This window comes from Chlamydotis macqueenii, chromosome 11 (genome assembly GCF_036417535.1).
Source record: "Chlamydotis macqueenii isolate bChlMac1 chromosome 11, bChlMac1.mat, whole genome shotgun sequence".
NCBI classification, from domain to species: Eukaryota; Metazoa; Chordata; class Aves; order Otidiformes; family Otididae; genus Chlamydotis; species Chlamydotis macqueenii.
In genome coordinates this window covers 22,388,261-22,403,954 of record NC_141566.1, presented here as the reverse complement: position 1 = coordinate 22,403,954, position 15,694 = coordinate 22,388,261, and the positions used below count along the sequence as shown (strand labels likewise).

The window sequence follows — 15,694 nt, the reverse complement described above, 5'->3', positions numbered from 1 at the left end:
CTCCCGGCGTGGGGGTGGAGGCGGTGCCGGCTGGGGAGCCACGGCTCAGGCGCTGCTGCCCTGCAGTGCCAGTGGGGTACAGCTCCTGTGGGGCTCGTACGGCCCCGGCTGCTTGGGCTGCAAGCGGCCCTTCACCTTCTCCTGGAAGGAGGCGGTGGTGATGGTGTAGAGGATGGGATTCAGGGCGCTGTTGATGGGCAGGATGAAGATGACCACCCAGGAGGTGATGGTGCCTGTGCCAACGAGGACCTGACTTGAGGCAGACGAGGGGGGGCTGCCCACTGCCCAGGGGTAACCCACACCCCCAGCCCGCACAGCAAAGGGGGGCCATGCCATTCACGGGCTCACGGCTGGAAGGGCAGCTTCCCCCTTGCAGCCCAAGCATGGGTGAGAAGAGCTCCAGACTCAGCAGCGCCTACAGGGAGGGGTCCCCAAGCCGAGGCCGGGCGGTGGGCTCTGCTTCAGGGCCATGTGGGGAACAGGGGAGCCTCACCTGGTATCTCCACCTGCAGCAGGGAGAGCAGCTTGAGCAGGAAGATGGGGATCCAGCAAAGCGCGTCGGTGAAGACGATGAAGAAGAACCGCTTTGCGACGGTGACTTCCCGGGAGCAGACGCCTCTCTCCGCTGTTTTGGCTGCAGTGATGTGGATGGAGTAGAACATGCCGGAGTAGGCGAAGACGATGGTGATGAAGGCTGCGAGATTCAAGCCTGGAGAGGAAGATATGTTGCTCTGAGCACAGCCAAAGCTCAAACCTTGCAAGCTGGGATGGGCTGCAGCAGCAGGACAACTCTTGCTTTTGTCACTAGAGGGGGCAGGGACATCTCCGCAGCCCCAGATCCAGCCCCAGCCCAGCGCTGCCCGTGGGGTGAGGCTGGGCACAGCACCAGACTGGAGCAGGGACCAGGGTCTTACAGGGTCCCAGCGGGATGGCAGCGCCCCATAAAGTCAGACATCCCGCTAACAGAGGCGGTGCGAGGTCCCACAGCACCCAGAGCGTCCCCAGGTCCCGAGGTGGCCTCACCCAGGTAGATGGTGGCAGAGTAGCCCCGGGCACTGGGCCGCTCGCCCAGGTCGGACTGCAGCGGGAAGCACACCCCGTTCCTCCCGTAGTAATTCCCAAAGGTCTCCTTGCACCACAGGGGGATGATGCTGAGGGAGAAACCCAGAAGCCAGATGGCTGCTAGCACCGAGATGGTCTGCTTCTTGCCAGCTCGGTGGTGGCTGAAGGGGAAAACGATGGAGAAGTATTTCTCCAGGGTCATGTAGGTCAGCAGCAGGACCGACACCTCGGAGGACAGCATGGCCAGGCTGCCCACCAGCTGGCACTGCAGGCTGCCCATCCAGCCCTGGGCATGCTTGTTGTATTCGCCCGAGTACTTGAGGTCGAAGGCTCCGATGACGAAGAGGTAGATGCCCATCAGGCCATCTGCACCTGGGGCGAGACAAGGTTCAGCCAGAGAAAAGCACCAGCGGGCAAATGCAGCCTTTCGCATTAACGCCACGGCCATCAAGCTGTCACAGAGCTGCTGTGAGGTGCTGGGCAGCCTTTGGCTTGATGCATATGTATACACATATATATATATATATAAATAAAATATATATAAATATTGAAAAGAGGTGCCTGTGAGCACAGGCCTGAGGGCACAGAGGGTGTCCAGAAACCCATCTGCCATCACGCAAAGGAAACGATGGCAGCAAAGGGGCCACGGCTGCGCTGGGGAGGGCCGGCATCATCTGGACAGACCCTCCCTGGGGAGATGCTGGTGGGCAGCTCACCCACCCCGGTTCCCTCCACGCCCCCTTGCTGGTCCCGGCCCCTCCGCCGCCCGGCTCACAGCACAGGGACTTGATGGCCATGGTGTGCCGACTGTTCTCTGCGACGATGCAGGACCGCAGGCAGATGACGAAGAGGTTGCCGAAGCAGGTGAGGCAGGCTATGACCCAGACGAAGACGCGCAGGATGATGCTGGCCAGGAGGTTTTCGAAGGAGGAGATGCCGTCGGTGTTGGGCTTGCAGCTGCGCACGTGGGGTGCATGGCTGCAGTACTGGAACTTCTTGAAGTAGCTGTTGGGGTGGGAAGGGGGAGGAAGGTTTCCCGGCTGCCACCAGGACCAGGAGCAAACACTACTCCCTCCAGCTCCTTGGCTGTGTCTGGGCGGAGAAAAGTCCCCCTCGCCTCACCAGCCAGGAGCCTGGGGGCTCACGCAGAGCAGGGGAGGGGAGACGGGAGGTTTAGGGGGGAAGGAGGCAGCGGCAACGCGGTGGGAGGGGGACAGGGTGATGGCAGCACACGGCACCAGGGCTGGGGGCTGCGGGGACAGAGTGTGATGGAGCCCAGCGAGGGGGGTCCCCGCAGGACCCCAGCTGGCTGCGGACGCTCGGTAAGCAGCACCCCAAAGCCTTTGCAAAACCAGCTGGAGGCACCCCCGGGCTTTTCGGATGGTGTAGCGCACAGCTGCGCGCCCAAACCTGCCGCTCCCCAGGGCTGATAAACACAGTCAGCTCATAAATACAGGAGTGTCTTCCTCCGGCCCATGGGTCTCACAAACCAACGTTTAAACATCAGTCCCTTATTCAAACCCTCCAAGTTCCAGGGACAGGGATCCGCGTTTTCTCCCCTGCATGTTTTTTTGGACTGATCTTTTCAAGCCTTACAAAAGCTAAACCTCATCAGCTTAGCAAAACTGCATTAGAAAACAACTACAGAACTGCAATGCGAGGCTCATTTCTGCTTAATTATAGATAAAAGGGGAGAAAATGATTGCTTATTAGCAAGTCAAGTAGAAAATGCACCGTATTTATAGTGCAAACAGACCAATTACAGAAAGGAAGATGTACGGTCTTCTTTCATTACAGGTACTCTAAAATGTGCATCTAGAGAAAACTAATGACTTTTTTTTTTTCTTTTCTCCTTCTGAAGGCAGTCCGAAGCCCCCACAGCTGTGAGCCCTGCCCATCTGCACGTCTCGGGAGTTCTTGGGCCGTTATTTCAGACCCAGGGAAGAGAACTTCCCATGGCATTGCCTAAGCACGGCTCTCAGCACGCAGCCCCGCAGCGTGCACCTCCCGAAACGCACACGGCACAGCGGCCGCCCGCTCCCCCCGCTCACATGTGGGAGAGGTTGGTCAGCTTCTGGAAGGTCACGTTGTGGATGTTGGGGATCTCCAGCCCCTCCAGGCTCCTGCCAAAGGAGACCAGCGCAGGGGAGGCTGCGAGGGGGCTGCCGCGGGCTGGGGCAGGGCTGTGGGGCCGGGGACGCTGCCGGACTCACAGGGACCGGAGCTGGGGCAGGCTCTCAAACTGGCTGGGGAGGATCTCTTTCAAGGGGTTGTAGGAAATATTCCTGAAAAAAAAGAGATGAGCCTTTGGCGTTTTTCCCACCCAGAAGCAAGGGCAGAGGGGTGTCTTTCCACAGCTTTTCCCAGCGCTCCCCATTCCCCTGGGACAGGGACGCAGCCCCGCAGCGGAGGGTCTGCGATGGCCCCGTGCTGCAGGCAGACCCCTGGGAGGGACCCCGGCCGGCTGGGACCACTGCGGCTCCGGAGAGCGACAGACACGCAGCAAGGACACCTGCCCAGCACGGCGCGGGGACAGGGGTCCCGCAGGGCCTGGCAGGGGGCAGGGGCAGCCCCCGTACTCACAGCTGCTGGAGCTGAGCCAGGCCACGGAACAGGGATGTGGGGAGCCGGTCCAGGCTGTTGGATGACAGGTCGCTGTGCGGAGGAGAGTGGCCGTTGAGGGCACCAAGCGGTGCACCCAAGGGTGCTGAGCAGCAAGGTGCCCTGGGCAGGGGGGCAGAGTGGGGTCCCGAGCAAGGCCCCCCCTCACCCCTGCCAGTGGGAGAGGGGGGTCAGGGCAGGTGATGGCTGGAAACTTACAGCTCCACCAGCCTGTTCAGCCTGGAGAACGTCCCGTCCTGGATCCACCTGAGCTCGTTTCTGCGCAGGATGCTGGAGCAGGAGGAAGAGCACAGAGCCTATGGGTACGGCACAGCCCCACATGCCCTTTGGGAGCATTGTCCTATTCCCAGGCCGGCTGTGAGCACCCAGGGGTGCCGGTGCTGCAGGGGCTCACCCGTGGGGTGCACCCAGCCCTGCCCTGTCCCTCCCAAAAGCACTGAGCCGCAACCGCCACCTCCAGCAGCCAAACGCTAAGCTGTGGTGGGGAGGGTCTAAGCCAGAGCCCAGCTCTCAGGCACAAGGCTCCATCTCACACAGGTCCACAGCTCAGGGAAGAGCCCACCAGCAGCACGGAGGAGGAGCGGAGCTGGTTAAAGTGCTCAGATGTAAAAACACGGGATGGTGCACCAAGAAACGCGACTACGTTCAGAGAAGCAGGGGCAGAGCCCTGCGGGGTGGCACCTGCTTGAAGGCACCAGGACACCCCGTGAGTGCCACCACCCTGGGACGCTGCTCCTTGCTGGAGGCTCACGGCAGGCAGCCGGGCTCAGACACCGGCCAGGGCAGCCGGCTGAGGTAGGATGGGGGGAGATGGGGGAGTCCGGCCAGAACGGCTCGCCCCACCGAGCTGCTGCCTCTCCTTGTAAAGCTGTCTCCTGCGCTGGTATCACCATCAGAGCGTGTTTACGCTGTCTGTCTTGCCGGTACGGACGTTTCCATGGCACTGCCATAACAGCCCCGAAAAACACGCGGCTGATCAAAGCCAACTGGCCCGGCTGCAGGAGGACGGACGGATGGAGGGACGGCTGCTCGCCCACCTGGCGCAGGGGGCTGTGGGCAGCTCTTGCTGGAGGAAAAAGTGTAGGGGTGCATATGTGGGGGATTAAATGCCCGTCGGGGCTCCTCCAGCAAAGAAAGGACAGGGGACCAGGGTCTTTGCGCAGCAATCTTCAGCTGGAAAATCACCGCAGAGCTTTCCGAAGCGCTCATCCTCAGAGACGCTGTGTGGGGCAGCGGTCACAGGAGGACCACGCTCGGTCCCCAGGGACTGCCAGGGAGCCAAGGGGATCTGCACCCCCTCCGCATCTCCACGGCAGGCTTCCAGGGAATCGTAATTCCTGATGCCCCAGGAGGATGGCTGGGCAGGAGCAGAGACACAGGGAGAGCCGGCTTGCAAGCTTTATGGCCTTCCTCAGAGATATTTTTAGGGGGTTTGGACGCCAACGGAAGCGTCTGGGCTGGCTGTGAGCTCTGGTATTCGCACACCACAGGATGCTTTTTCCACGCTGTGCCTCGCCTCTACTCCCTGGCTGGAGAAGGTCCCCATTCGATTCGGGCAGAGCCCATGCACTGGTGACAGGGCACTGGGACAAGCCCGCCAGCTGCCCCGCCGGGGGTTAGCCCCCCTCCAGCACAGAGCCCCGGAAAAGGCTCAGGTCCCCGCAAAACCCACGAAGCCAACTGCACTGCTGGTGCCGAGTACCAACGCGGGCTGAAACCGTCGAACGCGAGACAGCGGCCCCTTATCCAGCCCAGAGCAGCGGGAAGCAGGGGGCCCAGAGTGCCGGCTGTTCCCCCTCCTCCCTCCCCATGCCCGCAATGGGACGGGGTCCGCAAGGGGTCCGTGGCTGGGCCCCCCAGGTACTCACAGCACGGTGAAGTCGCGGCACTCCTGGAAGACAGCCCTGTGCACCTCCCGGATCCTGTTCCCCTCCAGCTCCCTGCAGAAAAGCAATGGTGGCTGCCACCTCGCCAGCTCTCCCCTCCACCCCTGCCGTGCTGGGGGCTGCCCAGCGTGATCCCCCGCTCTGCCCCCCTACCCGAACCCTGTGGGATGGATGCTCCCGGCCCTTCCCTGCCCCAGTCGCCCAGCCCCTGTCCGCCGCGCAGGCAGCCCGGCCTCGCTGCCGGCCACTGCGGTACTCACAGCCAGCTGAGCTTCGGCATCGCCGCGCAGAGGGAGGCGTTGGGCAGCTGGGCCAGAGAGTTGTTCAGCAGGTACCTGCTCGGGAGGCAACGAGGACACAGGCGGTCACGGCACCACATCTGCCCGGGGTACGGCTGCGGCTCCCGGACCACACGGTGTTTCACAAGGACCTGCTGCTGGTCCTCACCCGGGGACAGCCACACCACACGGGCTTCTGCGGGTACCCTGGGTGAGCGCAGCCCCGAGCAGCGCTACTGCGGCCGCACCGGCTCCCGTGCATCCCAGCAGAGCAGCCACAGCCATGGGAAACCGCGGAGCAAGTTCGGCTGCCGCTGCCCCAGGCAAAGGCCTGGCACACGTGGGTGTTAATGGCAGCGCCCAGCTCCGTTCACCCGCTTTGGGAAAGAAGTGAAGGCAACAACAGGGGCACGGTGAGTGGCGGCGGGAGATGCTCTCCAGTGAGCTGTGACAGGCGCGTCACTGGGAGAATGGTGCATGAAAGCGGCGGCAAGTGACCCTGGAGTGACAGCCAGTAACGGCAGATTTACAGCCCCAGCTCCCGCTGGTGTTTTTCCCAGCACTTTTGCGGATGCCTGTGTGCACAGTGTTCCTCGCTGCACGTTTTGTGACGGCAGTTTTAGTTTATTTGATTTGCTGACAAAAAATGCAGAAGGATAAACAGAGCACGTCACCGAGCAGAGCAGGGCTGCTGCCTGCGATGCAGGGACGCATGGCAGAGGGGAGCTCGCTCCCCCCAGGGCTGCCCCCCCCACGGCTCCTCCTCCAGGGACGGAGTGGGGACAGGTCCCGGGACACCCAGTGCTACCAGGGTTTGGGAGAGGAGGCCACAGCCCTTCTTCCCCAGGCCCGCTGTCAGCCCAGCTGCCGATGGCTCCCCGTCCCCAGGCACGGGGTCACCCGAGCCCTGCACACCCCAAAATCAGCTTTCAGGCTTTTACACCGACGCCAGCAGCTGCATCTCCGGCAGAGACGGTGCGAGCCCGGAGCAGCGGCCGCGGCTGAAGCTCCCTCCTGGCAGGCGCACACCCAGGGAACACAACTCAAAACGTGGCTGGATGTACGTGAGTACACACGTGTGTCTGTGCGCTCACTCACGTGTTTTTCCCACTGTAACAGCCAAAACTTCTCCCCAACACCAACTCTAGGCTGTCGCCTGGGAGACACGGACACCTCCCTTGCACTGTCACCCCCTGACGCCCCAGCATCCCCGACTTCCCCCCAAAATGCTGGGAGCTGCCCGGGGAAGGGGTGCGGGAGGTACCAGGCAGACACCCGGGGTCTCCCCAGTCCCACAGCAGAGCTGCTCCCCCATACTTACAGGAAATACAGTGACTTCAGCCCCGCAAACGTGGCAGGGACGATCTGGGCAATCCTGTTGTTGTCCAGCATCCTGGAAGGAGAAGGGAGAAGTGGGATGAGGGGTCAGCAGGACTGCCGTCAGGGGAAGCCCCTGCGTTCAGCGCTGCGTGCTGCCCCGGCGGGAGGGGGCTGCATCCCTTCTGCCCTGCGAGCTTCCCCAGACACCCATCCCCGGTCAGGGGGCTGCCCCGCTGAAGCCCACTGCCCCCCTTTGAATCCCGCCCAGGCAGCCCCAGCTGCAGCGCTGGATCCAGCTGCAGAGTCTGGATTCCTTCACAGCCGGGCTCTGTTGGCTTTTTCCTCTCTTCTGCTGCGAAATAAAGATAAATCAGAAACCATTCAGGAATTCAGGGCCGTGCTTAGCCTCTCAGAAGTCCTCTGGCTTGTTTGCGCCACAGACCACCCTCTGGGAGGGGCTCATCCTCCGTTTTCTCTCTTTGATTTAAGGAATAACGGACCTGGGCTCCGGGCGAGGAAGAGGAGGGAAGCCTGGGGCGGCAGAGCTGCCCGAGCCACTCCTGTGAGCGCAGAAGGGGAGCAAACCACCTCGTTAGGGAGCCCTTACGGCTTCTTCGGTGTAGCCCTGTGTGTGAAACCAGGCACCGCACGGGCCCAGACCAAACAGCCTCTGGGGATAAGCAGAGGGGAAGGGTACGAGCTGTACTTTCAGTTTCAGCCTGCACTTCTCGAGGTGATGGAGCTGCGAATCTCTCTGTTTAACGGCGCACTTAAAACCTTCCGTACACAAACCCCCGGTGCTCCAGCCCGGGAGCTGAGGCTGGCTCTGCACAGAGCCCCTCGCCGTGTCCCGGCACCACTGCCGCTGCTCCACACCGGCCAGGGGGGCGCGGCGCGGCGAGCCCTGCGGGGACCGGCCAGCCGTTTGGGATAAGAGCGCATCAGTAAACACAAGGAGCAGTCGGGGTCAGTTGCATCTCCCGGGGAGGGGTGGAGGCACTCACAGCCACTCGAGGCGATGCAGGTCCTCGAACACCCGGGGCCGCAGCCGCACGATCCTGTTGTGGCTGAGGAACCTGGAAGCAGTGCAGAGGGGAGAGCAGGCTTAGCGCCCGCGTGATGCGGGCTCTTGCGGGAGCAAGAAAAAGGGCTCAGAGCCCGGCCCCGGGCCGGCTGCGCCGCGGGGAGCAGAGGGCTGCGTCCATCGCGGGGTCCCCTCCCCAGCCCCCCTGACACCGACACCCTCACTCACAGCATTTTGAGCTGAGAAAGTCCAGCAAAGGCTTTGGGCGAGATCAGCCGGATCTTGTTGTTCTGCAAAAACCTATTAAAAAACCCAAAACCAGAATAGAGCCCGACGAAGAAGGTTTTTTAAGGGATTCCCGTGGGCCTGTGGGATACTGGCGCTGCAGCTGGCGGCTGCCTGCCCAGCATCACGGCCAGGTCTCCACGGGGACCAGGCTGCAGCCCCTGCTCCCCCCTGGGCTCCCGGGAGCCTCTTCACGTGGCTGCGGCCGTACAGAGCGGCGTCCCACCCGTGGGAGAAAACACCCCGCACGGGCGCATGCGCTGGCTCCTCACGTACGGCCCCGCGCCGCTCTCCCCTTCACCGGCCAGCCAGGAGGAGGACGAAGGCGATACTCACAGCTTCCTCAGGCTCCTGTACCTGGCAAACTGATGGTCCAGCAGAGAATGGATTTGATTTTTCTTCAGGTCCCTAGAAGGAAAAAAAGGGGAAAAAAAATCAAACCCAGAACCAGCAGGTAGGACACAGCAGGGGGCTTTACCAAGGGGGAGCAGCGAAGATGAGACCCTCCCCTTCTCCTGCAATAGAGACACAAAGCGAGGCAGCTGCTGCTCATTAGCACCGCGTTGCTAATTGCCCCCCGAGTCTGCAAGCACGCTTTGCTGCAGAGTTTTTCCACGCTCTCCTCCTTCCCCAGCCCTCGCTCTGTGCGTGCGAAGGCACCCCCGGCCTCAGCCCCGCCGGCGGTCAGTGAAGGCAGGGTGCCCCCTCCCCACCCCGGGCAGGGGTCTGTCTGCAGGGAAATGCCGCTTTGGGTCCGGGGATGACAAGTGAAAGCCAGGGATTTTATTTCCCATCCTCTAAACTTGTTTTCCCGCCGGGTGCAGCATGTGCCCTGCTGGCGGCTGCCCCGGGAAGAGGGGTGCGGGCACCCACTGCCGCTCACATCCTGGTGACGTTGGAGGAGACCCTGGGGACGGTGGCGAGGTCCTGCTGGGTGCAGTCCAGGGCCCTTCCCCAGCACCGGCACCGCTCCGGGAAGAGCTCCAGCCCTGTAGGCAAGGAGATGGGATGCACTGAGGGGTGTGGGGCAGCCCCGTGGGCCGGGGAGGGGGGCTCGGCCCTGGGGAGGAAGGCTTACGGCAGGCATCGCCCTCCTCTTCCACTGCCATCCTGCTGCTCCTCGCCGCCAGCATGTCCCCCAGGATCTGCAGCCAGCCGCTGTCGTCCACTGCAGGGCAGAGAGCGGGGCACCCTCAGGGGCACAGGCATCGGCACGGAGCAAAACCCCGGCACCTCGGATCGCACGACCCCCGAGATCCGGCTCCAGCCCCATGGCTGCAGCGGGGCAGAGCAGGGATGCATCCAGCCCCCAAGCACGGCCGCCACACAGTTTCCTTTCCTCTGTTTCTAGCATCCCACACAGCCTGCTTTACGGACACCCTGAGCCAGCCACTCGGTTAACCAGCTCCCAGAGGGCATGAGTTTGTCCGGTCTCAACTCATTTACACTCCTGTGCTCAGCATCCCTGAGCAAAGAGCTCAGGATCCCGGCGTTCCCAGGCTCTGGGCACGTCCCTCTTTGCCGGGGGCTGGCCGCTTACCGCAGTTCTCCTCGTCGGCGCCGTTGCCGCAGTCATCCTCCCCGTTGCAGTGCAGGGCCTGGGGCAGGCAGGCGGAGAGGTTGCCGCAGGGGAACTGCCCCAAGGGACACGCGTGCCCGTCCCGCCGGGAGCGGATCAGAGGAGGCTCTGCCCGAGGAAGAGGAGATGCTTGGCACTGGAGGCTCGCCCCCCGTCGCTGTCGGGGCGCTGAGCTCCCAGGGACACATCCCGGTTTGTGCCCAGCACGTGGAAATGGAGAGCCCCAACGAACTGGCCATGCTGTCCCTGCTCCCAGCCCTGTCCCAGGGCAAAGTCATCCCGGCAGCTCCAGCTCCCCTTTTGCTGAGCCCTTTCCACCAGAGCCGTCGAAGACAGCCAGCTGCAGGGCCCCGTTCATTCATATCCCGCTATTCTCCACGGCGCAGGCTCCAGTATCCAGCTCAACGTCTCCACAGCCTGCTTTGATCGGGGCTCTGGGCAGGGGCAGCCGCCGGGCAGCAGGGGAACAGGGCTGGGGGGGGGCCTGGCGTGGCACTCAGGACTTTCTCCAACTGCCAGGCCATTAATGGCTAATGGTGCGTGCTGTAATTAAAAGTGCTTTGCCTCCCTCGCGCACGTCAACCATCCCATCAGCAAGCACTGCGGCATTATGTGGGATTTACGATGGGGACCACAACACCCCGGCGGGCAGCGGCGCGCGGCGCAGCTGGACCGTGGGTGCCCCGTCCTCCCCAGCGTCCTGCGGACAGGTTTTTCCTGGACCTGAGGAACGTTTCCATTAAACCAGAAACATCCCAAATCCCCCCGCTTTCTGCAGTAGCCGGCTGAGGCAGACACCAACAGCGGGGCTCCCTGAACCCCTGCCCAGGGGTCTTGCCAGCCTGTCCCGGGGTTTCCTGACCCCTCCGAGGTGTTTCTTCCAGAGAAAACAAGGACTCCAAATCCACACAAAACCTGGCAGACTGAATCAACACGATTCAAAACGGTTTAAGATTTGGAGCGGGGTATATTGCAGTTCCACAATCTTTCCTGAAAACTGGAGCCGCCCCAAGCCCCCCTGGAAGGGATCTCTAACCACTCCTAGTCACAAAGCTGGTCCAAATGACATTTTTAACAGACCCCTGCTCCTCTTCGTCTCCTGCCTTTGTTCAGCTGAGACCCCACGTCCCAGCCGCGGGGCAGCCTGGGCACAAAGGAAAAGCCCATTTCTGGGAGGTTTTGAGGGCTGAGCTGCTGCCCCGCTCTCCCTCCCAGGCTGGGGACCCCTCAATAGTTTGAGATTTTCGTAAAGGCTTGCAGCAAAACCTCTGTACGAGACGTGCCTAAACCCAGGGGGTGTCACTCATGCCACTGCAGAACACCGAGACACCTAAGAGCTGTCAAACAAACTCCTGTCTGCCTGGGACACTGAAAAGCCTATCTGCTGTGAAGCGTTGCAAAAATTTATCACCGAAAATTTGTTTATGCATGATCTTGTGCTCCTTTAGCTGGGAGCAAGAACACCTGTTTTCTTCCAATAACAACAAGCAGGGGCTGGGCAGTGATGGACGAGTCACCGGAGATGCGAGGGAGGGCCGCTGCGCGTGGCGGGGGTCTCCCCATGCCAGCCTGCGAACGCCACGAGGTTGGCACATCTATCTGAAGGAAGGACGACGGGAGCTGGCGCGTGGCCATTTCTCTCCGGTAAGCGGCTCCGGCAGCTCCTGCTCCCGCTCCAGGGGCATTTCCCAGGTAGTTTGCCCAGGAGCAGCTCAGGAGGTCGGACTGAACGGGGCTGCCGAAAACCAGGCGGTGCGGGCAACAGGGACAATCCCCCCGTTAGTGCTACCTGTTATGCCTAACTGAGCTGGAAGGGAGTTGGTTTTGCAAGGCTTGGTTCCACAGGCTAAAGGCAGCACCGCGGCAGCGTACGGACAGGGCTTCCCAAGGAGCCTTGCTGGTTCCAGGGAGCTGCTCCCTGCCAGCGAGCAGGGACCGGTCCCCGGAGCTCAGCGGCCGGGCGAGGACACTGGTCCGAGGAGGACCAACGGCCGGCGGAAAGCGCTGGTACGCGGGCGTCTCGCAGAGGGCACGCATGAGCGATCGCTCTAACAAACTGCAGCGAGACGGAGAAACGCAAACGCCTCACGTGCGACTGCGCCTTCGGATTCTCTGAGCACCTGTTCCTCCGAGGCAGCGAATGCAATAAAAAACTGAGCCAAGTTTAAGTGTAAGGTGGTTTCTAATAGAGCTGTTGAGTGCTAATGCTTCAGTAAAAGAGTTTTATCATGTTTATTAAAAATATCATGCTGGCAGATCGCACCCAATAATAAAAGCATGTGTGAAAAACTAAATAAAAGGAGGTTGGTGTCCAAGCAGCTCAAGCCCGTGCTGTGTATCAGCGAGAAGCACCCACGAGAGGCTGGGAGCTGCTCCCCAGCCCTGAGGCCTGAGCTCAGTTCCCACCAGAGGGGATTTTTTCCTCTCTCAGTTCTGTTTCTAGCTCTGCAGGGAAGCTCTCTGATGCACACTGTCCTGTCACGCAGGTTTCCTGCTGTTTTCTTAGCCTGAATTTGTGCAGGACCCACAGAAGGGAACGGGAACCTTTCCAGGGCCTCCAGGTCCCTATGGCAGAGCGCGTAGCCGGATACGGAGCTACGTAAATACCAAGAGAGAGGAATTTATATGGCTATATATTTACACATATAAACACAGATAGCTTCTATTTTTTTTCAGGAATGCTGCTCAAGCCACAGCTTCCCAGCCAAATGGATGCTTTCCAGCCACCCGCGCAGCACCTCGCTCTGCATTAACCCCGCTCAGGGCCGGAGAAGCCGGGGACCATGCAGGACGGGGATCGGGGGAACAACCCGGGACAGCAGTGGAGGAGGTGAAATAAAATAAAATAAATAAATAAATAAAAATCAGGAGAATAGTGGTGTTTCAGGCAAGGTAAAATGCTGGGGAAACCGGGGATTTTTGGAAGACGCAGCCTGTGAGGCACGCTGACGGTCCCTGGCACAGGCGGGACCGGGTGGGCACAGCACCATGCCGCAGTGAAGACCCTCCAGCCCCAGCTCTGGGGGCCGCAGAAGGACACCCGAACAGTGCCGGCCAAATGCAGCTGGGATGAACCGCCCCGTCCGCCTCGGCTTTTCAGCAGGGCCACCCAGGATTGTAAACGGAGCCCACGCACCGCCGAGAAAACAGCCGTGACCAAATCATCTGGAAAGTAACAGGCCGAATGAGACATGCCTTTGCCCCGCGAAGGAGCCCTGCAAGTCCTGCCAACAACGTCCCGGAGCCACGGGACAACGTCCCAGTGACGGCTGGGGGACGCATCGCCCGTCCCGTTTGTCCCTCGCGCCCGGGTTCTCTGCACCGCGGAGCATCCCCACTGCTCCCCATCCCGGGCTGCACCCCCTTCTCACGGCCCCGCACACAGACCCCCCGCATTTCCCGCACCGCGCGGGGCTGAGCGGCGTGGAAAGCAAACGGCTCTCGAGGGGACACGCACACAGCGACCTGTCAGACCGCAGGGAGGGAGCGGTTGCGCTGCCATCCGCAGAAGGAAACCACAACAAATCAGACCAAAACGGGAACAGCACAGGGCTCCCACCTTTCCACCACCCCCCCTCCTCACTCCCAGCAGAAAGCGCTGCTCTTCAGTCTGGTTTTGGGCCACCGCTCCCTTCCCTTTCAGCCCACAACAGCGGTGCGGCGGCTGCAGCTGCATCCCCTCCGCTCCAGTGCTCACTCTCCCGAAAAAAAGGTGGAATCCCCATCTGCAGCTGTCTCTGCTGTTCTCAGACAGCCAGCATCCCCGCCGCACGCACCAGGATCCCAACCAAAATCCCACTGTAACTCTCTCCGCATCCCCCCCCAACATCCCAGCCCAACGGCCTGATTTCCTCCCCGCTTCGCATGACGTGAGCTGCACAGACAGCCACTTACTCGTAGCAGCGTAGAAAAGCGACAGCAGAAGGATGGGGAGCAGCCTCATGTCAGCAGCCGCTGGCGGGGCAGCCCTGGCCCCAAAGGCTCCGAAACCTCCTGGGCTGCTGCGGCAGAGGGAGGAGGGGAGGTGGGGATGCCGCGGGTCCTCTCCTGCTAATGGACACGAACGCACCGGCCTCTCCCGGGAGCACACATGCCAGCACCAGGGATGCTACAGGTGATCACTGGGCCCTGGGAAGCCCTGTGCTCTGCAGCCATCGTCGTCCCGAGGAAGGTGCCGGTGCAGCGGCCGGGAGCATGTGTGCGTAAAACCCAGCGAGGGGATGCGTGCGTGTGGCGAGGAAAGAGGAGAAGGAAACGCATCCAGCCCTTCGCTTGCGCACCCCTGTCCCACCTGCCCACAGGGTACCCAGGGGTGCGCAGCCCAGGGCCAGCCTGGGAGCAGGAGGAGGAGAAGAAGGAGGAGAAGAAGGAGGAGGAGGAGGAGGAAGGAGGAGAAGAAGGAGGAGGAGATGGAAGGAGAAGAAGGAGGAGGAGGAGGAGGAAGGATGCTTCCTCCCCGAGAGGGCCCTCTGCTGGATTTGCAGTCGGCACCTGCACCCACCCGTGTCCGGACGGACACGACCCGGCGGTGGTATCCGCCAGGATCCCTGCCCCGCCCCTGCGGTACCTGCCCCGGGAGCCATCCCGTGCGGGGACGGGCCCCCGAGCCCCCCTCTGAGCACAGCCCGGCTGCTCAGGGGTGGAGGGCGGGGGCCGGGTGGGCTGCAGGAAGCGGCGGGGCCCCTCTGTCCCCACTGATGCTCTGGTCCCGCGTCCCCATTGCCCAGTGGCCAGCCGTGGGACAAGCCCTCCCTCAGCTCCTCGTGCTGCCTGGAGACCCCACGGAGCGGGAAGGTGGGAATTGCGTGACGGGGAGTCCCGTGGGTGAAACGGCTTCTGGGGCTCAAACCCACCCCAGCCCTGAGGCGGAGGGCGAGGATTGGGTGTTCCACAGCGGGGGGGGGGGGGCGGGGGGAAGCAGAGGTGGTCCCACCGCGGCTCTGCCCTCCATGCCCCGAGTGTGCCGAGTGCGGGGCTCCCTGGAGTCTCCTTTCCCAGTATTTCCCAAGGCTTCTCACGCGTCCAGAAAATCTGTAAAAACTTAACCCCTCCCCTGCTGCTGGAAAGGAAATCTTTCCTCAGGGGACAGGACCTCCTGTGCCACCTCTCCCCCAGCCGAGGACGCAGTGTGTGGGACTAAGTGACACACGTATCCCCCTTTATCTGCACGTCCTACCGATGCATTTAAAGCTTGTTGATAAACGTTTCAAACTTCTTGTTGGTGCTTCTAAAACAACCCTGTTCCTGGCTGTCATGGATACTGACCCCCCCGCTTTCCTCCATGTTGAAAGCAATGGGGTCCTGGGAACGCAGCCTCCCCTCCCACCGTGAGCTGGCCCACCTTCAGGACTCCCCTCATGGCACGGGGGTACGGGCTGGGGTTTGGGGCAGCTGGTGGGCAAACCGGGGAGATCTGCGTAGCGAACGGGTGCGGAGGTGGGTGGAAGCAGGGTCAGGACTTTGCTCTGAAGCTCCGTCAGGCACAGGAGCGAGGAGGGGTGCTGTGGGGTTGCACCGGGCGCAGACGGGCATCCTGCTTCCCATCCCGTGCTGCTTCCAGCCCGGCAGCGGAGCCTGCTCCCCTCGGGAAGGCTGGCAGGAGCTGAGGGGTGCTCCCCTTCTCTTCCGTGCCCCCCCC

General features: G+C 62.0%; 1 protein-coding gene across 1 annotated transcript; it reads right to left on the bottom strand.

Moving 5' to 3' along the window:
• Positions 1 to 38: 38 nt before the first annotated feature.
• LOC104484497 (relaxin receptor 1-like) lies at positions 39 to 13,999 on the bottom strand. Its single transcript, XM_086756716.1, has 18 exons — positions 13,951 to 13,999; positions 10,018 to 10,164; positions 9,556 to 9,645; positions 9,361 to 9,466; positions 8,814 to 8,885; positions 8,421 to 8,492; positions 8,173 to 8,244; positions 7,170 to 7,241; positions 5,831 to 5,905; positions 5,553 to 5,624; positions 3,883 to 3,954; positions 3,646 to 3,717; positions 3,276 to 3,347; positions 3,114 to 3,185; positions 1,838 to 2,067; positions 1,024 to 1,434; positions 494 to 709; positions 39 to 233 (listed from the first exon to the last, which is right to left on the bottom strand). Exons 1-18 carry the CDS (start codon positions 13,997 to 13,999, stop codon positions 46 to 48), a joined length of 2,160 nt encoding a protein of 719 aa, XP_086612842.1. The 3' UTR covers positions 39 to 45.
• Positions 14,000 to 15,694: the final 1,695 nt, after the last annotated feature.

What these genes read in the sequence shown, in the direction of transcription:
- LOC104484497 (XM_086756716.1), bottom strand. Translation starts at nt 13,999, where the DNA reads ATGAGGCTGCTCCCCATCCTTCTGCTGTCGCTTTTCTACGCTGCTACG. An exon ending in CTGAACAGGCTGGTGGAGCT is followed by an intron (nt 3,718 to 3,882) that starts GTAAGTTTCCAG and finishes TCCTCCGCACAG; the next exon opens with CGACCTGTCATCCAACAGCC. An exon ending in CTCTGCCACCATCTACCTGG is followed by an intron (nt 710 to 1,023) that starts GTGAGGCCACCT and finishes CTTCCTCTCCAG; the next exon opens with GCTTGAATCTCGCAGCCTTC.